The following is a 9,427-nucleotide window of genomic DNA, read 5'->3' on the forward strand; positions in this document are numbered from 1 at the left end:
ACCCCAGTACTCTTTCCTGCCATGGCAGGGGGGTTGGACTTAATGATCTGCTCAGGTCCCTTCTGACCCTGCTATGAAACTCTCACACTTTGCAGTTTTAGATGCAAAACTGATTCAGTGACAGAAAAGGTGCGGGAGCGTGACAAGGCTACAAGTGGCCAAGACTGTAAGGCTTCTATGGAAAGGCCTCATATTGTCCCGTTTTGCATGTGAATCTCCCTCTTCAGCAGTGCCACCCCTAAAATGAGCTCCCTGCTAAAAAGTGTGTGCAAGGACTGACGTGGTCGCACACCAGTCCTCCTTCCTACTGCATGGGGAGTGCCTAGAGGTGTTGCACACTATTCTCCTTGGAGGCTAAAGGGACTGGGGAGGGGGGATGTTGCAACCGGGGAGAGTCCCTGGTAGCAGATCTCTAGCAGAGATGTCACTGGGCACTGGCAGCAGATCGTGGGCCTCCTGCTTGTCCTACCTACCCCTTGAACCACAGCAGGGTCGGCACTCCATGAAGGAGATCCTCCTTGAGATTTCCTTCTGGGATTCTCTGTACAAAGAGAGTGGCAGTCAGAGCTAGTTCAGACTTGGTCAAGAAATTCCTGGGGTCAGTCATTTAGAAAAAGGACATTTCTGCTTTCTTCAGATGAATATTTTTCTCCCATAATTCAACACCCCAAGTCACCCAGTTGTCCAATAACTAACTTAGAAAAAATATGGATGCAGTTTGCCATTAATGCAACAGGTGGTAAAGAGCACAAAAACACTAAACCTTTTCCATTGCTGAATGTAAAAGAAAATAAAATGGTAGAGACAATGCTACAAAATAAGGAAACCTGTATGGGCCTTATTAAATTTGACCTGCACAGTAACGCACCGTGATCACTCATACTTCCCTCTTTCTACAGGCTGAGCTAACGTTCTGTACAGGAGATATTATTGCAGTATTTGGGGAAATTGATGAAGATGGATTTTACTATGTAAGTTTCCTTTTATTTGATCGTTTTAAACGGCACCTAGAAGCATTTCTTACTGTCTTGCGTAGTACCTGAAAGAGTGGTTCACAGACAATGGGTCATAAAATAACATCTGGAAGGTTTTCAGGTCACATTTCCATCTTGAAAGTTTGCTATGGTGCCAGTCCATTAACGGTGCCCCTCGATAATACGTAGTTACCTACTGCTGGTTATGCCTCGTCAATGTAGATATGTCCAGGCGTGTCTATGGCTAAAGTAATGGCTGGGGCAAATGACTTCTGGGGAGAGGCTGAGGGCACTGGGTTTATTTAGTGTGGAGAAGAGAAGATTGAGAGGGGATTCAACTACCTGAAGGGGGTTACAAAGATGGAGCTGGACTGTCCTCAGTGGTGGCAGATGACAGAACAAGGAGCAATGGGCTCAAGTTGCAGCGAGGGAAGTTTAGGTTAGATATTAGGAAAAAAACACTCTCACTAGGAAGGTAGTAAAGCACTGGAACAGGTTACCCAGAGAGGTGATGGAAGCTCCATCCTTTGAGGTTTTTAAGACCCAATTAGACAAAGGCTTGGCTGGGATGATCTAGTTGGGGACGGTCCTGCTTTGAGCAGGGGGTTGGACTAGATGTGACCTCCCAAGGTCCCTTCCCGCCCTCATTTTCTGTGATTCTGAATACAGCCACATAAACGTTCATCTGACATAGCCCATGACTAACTCTCTCTGGCTCAAGTGAGGAACGTTTCAACTGAGAGTTCACAGGAAGATGACTGTGAGAGGCTCAGAGATGGAAAGTTAAACTGTCTTGTTCAGGATTTATCACCTGAATATTTAACTGACGGTATGGGCAGACTTAACATTTTTGTAGCTCTCTAAGTGCCAAAAAGTATGTGTAAAAGCATGCAGCTAATGAAGTACTTTAAATCAGATGGCAAAAATGACCCTGCATGGAACAGGAGCAACTGCGAAACCTTTCCCCACCCATTAAGATCCGCAATTCATAGAGATCACTTGTCTGAGCAAAGGAGCTTTGTGGGGGGAGTCGGGGAGGAAGAGTGCAGAGTGGGTGGAGAAATAACCCTATGTGGTCAGTGCTGGTGAGCAGTTCAGAGGCTGAAATTATCTCCTCCCAACTTGTTGACAAGGGTTTGCTTTCCTGGATCTAGGGAACACAAGAACCCAGGTTATGCCTGCAAGACCATGGAGGCAGCATAAGGTACTTGGTGTTGCAATGCTTGAATTTTAGGCATCCTGCTGCCTAGAGGACCTACAGCCCTGAGTTAGGGGCTTAAGGCCCACATACGTTGTATGGGGAGAGGTAAGATACCTGAGGATGGGACCCACAGTATTTATTCATGCTGAGGGAGGAGCCACCTAAGGTAGCCAATAGGAAAGTGAAGAGAAGCTAAATAGGTACCTTATCCATCAGGAATCACAACCCTGATTTTCCTCTGGGAGTTACAAGCCTACACCAGCCTTTCCTCACAATGGCAGGAGGAAGAAGTGGTGATGTCCTCAAATCTTTATCTAAAAACAGAGCACTCCCCTGGGATATGTGATACCCACGTTCAACATGTCTGACATTTGACTGAATGAATATGGCAAATACCTAGAGGTTGGGGCACCCAGGAGGGAAGAGAACTAAGCTCATGGCTAATTTAACATAATGAAACAGTCACTGGATTTTATTTATATATGTGTGTATATATATATGTGTGTGTGTGTATAACCTTCCAGATGGGTAACCACATAGCAGACCTATATAATTGTCCTTACTCTCTCCCCCGCCACTTGGCCCAATACAAACTTTTATCATCCCAAAGAGAAATCTGTCCCAGACTAACAGACTTTAATGGGCTGGCAGGGGCAGGCAGTCCATCCCATCGGTCAGACCCAACATTTGGGACCAGGAGACAACCTGACAGTCGTCAGCCAAAGTCAGAAAGCAGCTAAGGCTCATAGGAACCAGGTGACAGGCCAAGCATTGTGGTGCAGGAGCGTGGGGCTGGAGATCCAAGCTGTTTAGCCCAGTAGCCAATCTCTCTAGGAACAGCTGTGGAGCGTTAGCTGACTGAATTAATCTTCATTAGACCTAGTAGACTAAATACCTTTTCTGAGATCCCAACTACTGGTGACTACAGCAGTCACCGGAGATGGGGGAAGACGCAGGTCCACTTTTCTTTAAGCATGTCTCCCATATTCTTGCACTAAGCTGCAGAGTAAAAAGGGAATTCTAATATCATACCACTCTGGTTTTGGGGGCCCGATCACAAGTGTCGTCCTCCAGTATCTCAAGCCCTGCAGGCAAGGTAAGTGGAAGATAATGCCTTACGGCTCACAAGGTAGGGGCTTAGCCAAGAGGGCTCCAAAGTGGAACCTTTCGCTAGGTTAGGTGCCTTCGAGTAGGATTCACAACAGCCAGCAAACTGAGCAGAGGATCCCCTAACACATCCAGCAGGAAGTGGTGAGAAAAGAGTGCATTCAATTCTGGCTCTTTCCCAGGACTGAGCACCTAATTCTGGGCTGCGCTTGGCATGGCCTCCACTTGGCATTCGCAGCCTGGAGCAATCTCCTGGAGTTAGGACTGGTTTAGGGACCTATTCAAATCAGAATTATGTGGGACAGCGGGTTTGGACTCCCATGCCAAAATGCTAATGAAGTGGTTCCATTTTAATTATGTGCATCCGATATATTCACCAGGAAGTGAATGCATGGAGTAACCTAAACCGAGAGGTGGTGTAATCTCCATCCCTGGAGGTTTTTAAGACCTGGCTAGACAAAGCCTTGGCTGGGATGATCTAGTTGGGGCTGGTCCTGCTTTGAGCAGGGGGTTGGACTGGATGTGACCCCGAGGTCCTTTCCAGCCCTAATCTTCTATGATTCCCTGAACACGTCATGCCCACAGATGACACTTGAATTATAGGTACCTGATGTATAATAGGTTGTAGTACTAATACGATCTATATAAAATGCCTACTATGGATAACCTTTGCTGCTGAAGCACAGGATTGGGGAACCAGGATATTTAAACTCTGCTGGCTTCAGTCAGATTTCTCATGTGATCTTGGACAAAGTACAGTGTCTCTACCTCACTCTTTTTCTCATTTTTTTTTAACTGAGAAAAAGTAATTGTTTTTTAATTGAGAAAAGTAATATTTCCCTTCTTCAGAAGATTTGTGCATTGATTTATTTAAAAGCATAAACCAGTTCAATTTTTACTATGCCATAGGGTGAACTGAATGGACAGAAGGGGCTGGTTCCTTCAAACTTTCTTGAAGAAGTGCCTGATGATGTAGAAGTCTATCTTTCTGATGCACCATCACGATATGCTCAAGACACACCAATGCGTACAAAAGCAAAAAGGGTAAGCAACTGCATTAAAAAGAAATAATCTTTACAATTTTTCCATACAGTATCATCTCTTATTTTGTTTCGATATTATTTTTTCACATTTTAAAAACTCATTTGTCCATTTTAGGTAATCTTAATTTTAAATTATGGAAAGAGTTCACTTATCCTTCCACTAGTCTGCCATAAACACTTAGAAATTACAGACCTAAATTAAAACAAAAAATCATTCACCAGAATCTTTCAATTGTAACTTTAATTTCTTCAGCTATTTCTAGTGAAAGTGCTCAGTCTCAAACTTCAAACTCTACGTACTATACACAATACCTAGGTGAAAACACAAGCAGTAGGGGATGGGGAAGGAGTGGGACAAACATTAACTCAAATATGAAATGTAAAGAATAGCTGATTAACAATAATTTCCTTTAACCGTTTTTAAGATTTGTCTTCCCAACATGAGTTAGCTGCCCAAATCTTATCCTTTATGAAATATTATTCATATTTAGAGTGAATCATTTTTGGTTTGTTTCATCACTGCAATATTTTTATATATTATATATTTTTATATATATTTTTATTTCTTTGCTCATCTGCTTGGAAACAGAAGAAGAGTGTTCATTTCACACCTTAATAAGGCAATGTAGCCTTCACGTAAGTGAGCAACTGAAGATACCAATAAAGATATCAATTAAAGCTACCTGACAGTATCTAATGCAACAGTCTTGAAACTTAACTGTGGAAAAAAGAAATATGTCTCCAAAATCATTGGCCCTAATATAACAGGATACAGACACTTACTGTGTGTATTTGAAAATTAGCTTATTTCCAAGAGACAAAGAAATCCTTTGAAATTATAACCAAGGGTTTCCTTCTAATTAGGGTTCACTTTACAAAGGTCAACATTTGGAACATATTTCTTCATGAGCTAAATGTTTCTGTTTACATTGAAAGAGGAGTTTAGTGTCCAATTACGCTACGAACAGAAGCTGCATATTGCATTGTTAGCCAATCTGGGAAATCCAAATTCAGAGTCTGTAGATAAAGAAAAAAAAGCACAAAACCCACCACCCTTAAAGAATGAGCAAGTGAGTTGTAAGCAGGTCAGTATTGTAGTTTACAAGGGTATAGTTGGTTCTGAAACTCATTAACCTCAAACTTTCTGCCTTAAAAAAATGTGTTTTCCACGATCGATTATACCCCAGTTTGCCTATGACTTCAAGAATTCTGAAAACATGCACCCCTACATATGCTAGTTTTATCCAGAGACAGTGCAAACATTTGTGAAACACTCTAGTAGTAGCTTGGTTTACCAATGCAATAAGTGTCAATATGAAACATTGCAGCTCACCTAATGAATGCATTAGACTAAATATATGGTATCTTCAGGTGTACGTTGGGGTGCTTTACCAAGTTGTTTTTCATTAGAATTAGACCTTGATTTAAAATCAAAGTAGGCTTGAAGCCCTTTTGCTTAATTCACTGTTGTACAAGACAGCAAATCGCTAACACGTTAACATCTTAATGGGAATTCAAGATATTAGGTGTCCCTGAGGCATGATTTCTACTACAAAAACAGCATACAGTACCACATTTTGTTAGCGGGGAAAAGTAGTTGCAATAGATTGAGTATAAATAGTTGTAGCATTTTCATTGAAGTGCTTTTGATGATTAAAATAGCTCTGTTTAAAATATTTAGGAATGCTGTCATATTCTAAGTATTGTACAAGTGTTCATCTTCACCTGGCAATCATATAGCTGCAGCACACACGCCAAGCAATCAGGGTCTTTAAGCTTTCTTTGATTGCAATTAAGGTTCATTTTAGCTTTTTTTTTCTTTCAACCAGTGTGCCATCTTAAATATGTATATACAGTAGGTTAACCAACTTTAAAGAAAAGGCATTTAAAGGACATAAAAAAATAGGTGATCATATATAGTTTGCACATATCTTCTGGAACTGTTTGGCTTATATAGATTGCTGATTTATAGTACTTAACCCACTGTTTAAATTCCATAGCTACAAGTGTCTCGTCATTCTTGTACTCACCATCATCTTGAGTACTGACATACAAAACTTTGTGATTTTTGCCAGAACGATGGTAAAATGGCAGTCCCCAGATCATTGTTTGAAAAAACAAAAACAAAAACGTGTAATTAATTTAAGGTCCCAGTCAAGTGTGTATTTTCTGATGTCTACAACCTTTTCTCACAATTGCATGTGTGGGAAGCTGTACTTATGTATTTTTCATTATTTCTGGATGGCATATTAAACTACTGAAGGAACAAATCAAGCAGACCTTTTTTTTAAGTGGGTATTGGGACAAAAAGTGATGTTACCAACTTTCTTGATGATGAATAGCTTTCAACTATTCAATAAACTATAACAATATACCTAATAGGTTCCTCCTGAGAATACAGGTACATCAAGGAGAGCACCATCCCCCACAGTCCATCTCCATTCTGGGTCACCTCCGTCATCTATGGGTTCTGGTAGCCCCGGGAGAGGCAGGGAAATATCCTCGAAAAAGAAAAAGGGGCTGCTTTCCAAAGGCAAGAAACTGCTGAAAAAGCTGGGTGCAGTGAAATGATTCATGTACTTCTGGACAACTTGTAAAGCTTCCAGTCTATGTATTTTTTTTTAAACTTCAAAACTAGGGCTTTCATGACTATGCAGCACATCTTTACAGCACCTTTGTATTTTTTAACCCTTTCTGACATCAGTAGAATCATGTGAATTGCTTAATCAAACAGCAAGGAAAAAAAAAGGAAGTGGATTTGTTGCTACTAAAGCTCAAAATGTTGCCAATGTGCTTTTTTCGTCAAAAAAGGGACAGATTTTGGGGAATTAAGGACAGAAGGATAACATCTTTTTATTTGAAGTCAACTCCACACCTATAACTCCATTGGATAAATCTCTGCATTGATTCTTCTTTGATCATAAGAATGGGGGGAAAAGAGAAAATCCTCTAATCCTTATTCAAAGAGATCACCCCGCAATACCCAGTATTTATCTTTTAATAAAAATGGTCTTGAAACTCCTAGTTTAATCCGCCTTGATGTTTGCCTTATTAATGCACAATGATTTGTACTGTCGAATAAATATACAGCGTATACTTTGTATGTATTGTGTATTCAGCTGTCTTCATCCTCTGAGACATGGTAATTCAAGATCACGTAATGTGTTGCTGACTCCATTTAATGTCTGATGTAACTCCTGGGAGTCTGAAAATGTTGTGCAAGATGCATTTTTAAAATATTTGTATAAGTTCCTTTAGTCTCCATATTCAGTGTACAAAAGCCAGATACTGCATAAAAGTACTCAGAAAATGCACAGTTTTAATCATTCAAAATGTTTTAGAGCTCCTGGCATGACTAGTGTAAAAGTGTCAGCAAACTGCCAGAAAATAAAAATAATCTGTCCCCCCCATGTGGTCTTGTTTGTGGAAGTGCAGTTTTCAGTTTTAAAAAAATCATTTTTCATCTTACTGATGTCAGAATCAGGATGAAATGCATGTATTAGGCTCAGCAGTGAAAAGTTGTGTTACATACACAAAACCGTAGCCAGTTAAAAAGCTCTAACAATTAATTGATTAGAAATATCTCAAAACACTAACTTCAGTATTGGCGTTTCTTGATTTAAGCCATCTTACAAGTTACTGGCAGTAACATTGGCTGTTACTATTTTGTAATTCTTGTCCATTTGTAAATTGTTTTTACTGTTTATACATACTTTTCAGACTGCCTTTCTTTTGTAATTTATGGAAGGTTTATAAATGAATGATCAAAGCTTTCCCCATTGTGTCTTCAAAGAATTATGTAAATTATTGTAAGATACTATTGTGTGCTAGATTTATGAAATTAAAAAAAAAAATTACTGGCCTAAATTTGTGGTAAAGTATTGTGTGGGTGTGTGCATGTGTACAGTTGTTCATGTGTAAAATATTTTATATAAAAAAATAAATTTGATATTTTGTAAAATGCAGCTTGCTTTGTCCATTTTTTTAAATCTTCCCCCCCATATACATTACTAAATTACTAATTGCAGTTTCTCAATACACATGTATGTATGTAGGTTGAGTAATTACAATTAGAAGCAGGATACAGTCCAATATTAAACAGGAACATAGTTTGCTGATTGTTCCATATTATTTCCACGTAAAGTTCAACTGCTGTCACTTCCAGCCTGCTGCAACTCAGAATGTAGATGTATCAATGAAGTGGTTAGTCATTCATCTCCTGGCTCCCTGCTTTTAGTTAGTGAAATCTTTATGTGGTTGCTGTAATACGTAGCAAGGTACTTAAACATCCCATAGCGCACTGCCCTTGAAAGGCTTTTTCCTAGGTTTCTCAAGTTCGCTGCACTTTGTGTACCAGAACCCATTTGTTAACACAGATAATCAGTCCCAACCCAGTGCCCCTTATTCCCAACCTGCAGCCCCCCACCATCCTCAGCTTTGTGGAGCAGCGGGTGGTCCCAAGCAGCCCCTTGTAGGCTGGAACGCTGCAGGCCTGCACGGAAAAAAGCCCAGTTTCCCCCATTTTTCTCTTTTAAAGGAGAATCCATTTTTAAAGTTTCTTCACAACCCTTTCATATATTTGTTGCGACCCACTTTTGGGTTACAGCCCATGGGTTGAGAAACACTGTTGTAGAGCAATCTTGTGTTGTTTTTCTTTCTAAGAGGGTGTGTACACTCATCCAGCATGTGAATCGAGAGTCTGGTAGTGTTTGCCTGCAAGGATGTGTTCATAACCAGCTGGCCTTCAGAGAGGAATTTAGGCCCACCTGCCAAAATCCATGAAAGCTTATCAGTAAGTCAGTGTTGTCTCATGGACAATATCCATTATTTTATTTTGCAAACACTGCCTTTTGTTAAATCGGCCAGATTGAACATCCCGGGATGCCACACTTCTTTGATACAGTTATGTTCCAGGAGGACTTGCTTTACATCACACAAGGTTAGGCCCCCACCAGCCCTGGCAAGGCAGTTCTTTACTGCAAGTAGATCCTGCCAGCAAAATGTTTCTGCATCACAAACATCATCAAGATGCAATCCAGAAGCTCACCTGCTCCTTCGGGCACAAGCTACAGAGCTCAGCCAATAGCTATGGCTGTGAAAAG

At 40.5% G+C, this 9,427-nt stretch overlaps 1 protein-coding gene across 13 annotated transcripts in view; it reads left to right on the plus strand.

Moving 5' to 3' along the window:
• The window catches only part of RIMBP2 (RIMS binding protein 2), a 268,024-nt gene extending 260,166 nt beyond the window's left edge, over positions 1-7,858 (plus strand). For 9 of the 13 annotated variants that reach the window (XM_019507085.1, XM_019507079.1, XM_019507081.1 and 6 more), the window contains 3 exons: positions 900-971; positions 4,192-4,326; positions 6,708-7,858. In XM_019507085.1, coding sequence (XP_019362630.1) covers positions 900-971; positions 4,192-4,326; positions 6,708-6,896 — 396 coding nt within the window. In that variant the 3' untranslated portion in view covers positions 6,897-7,858. Of the gene's footprint in view, positions 1-899; positions 972-4,191; positions 4,327-4,914 lie in introns of all 13 variants that reach the window. The other 4 variants (XM_019507083.1, XM_019507084.1, XM_019507091.1 and 1 more) reach the window with 1 other exon arrangement.
• Positions 7,859-9,427: the final 1,569 nt, after the last annotated feature.

The sequence above is a fragment of the Gavialis gangeticus genome, unplaced genomic scaffold (genome assembly GCF_001723915.1).
Source record: "Gavialis gangeticus isolate Ggan-Ray unplaced genomic scaffold, GavGan_comp1, whole genome shotgun sequence".
In the NCBI taxonomy this organism is placed as follows: domain Eukaryota; kingdom Metazoa; phylum Chordata; order Crocodylia; family Gavialidae; genus Gavialis; species Gavialis gangeticus.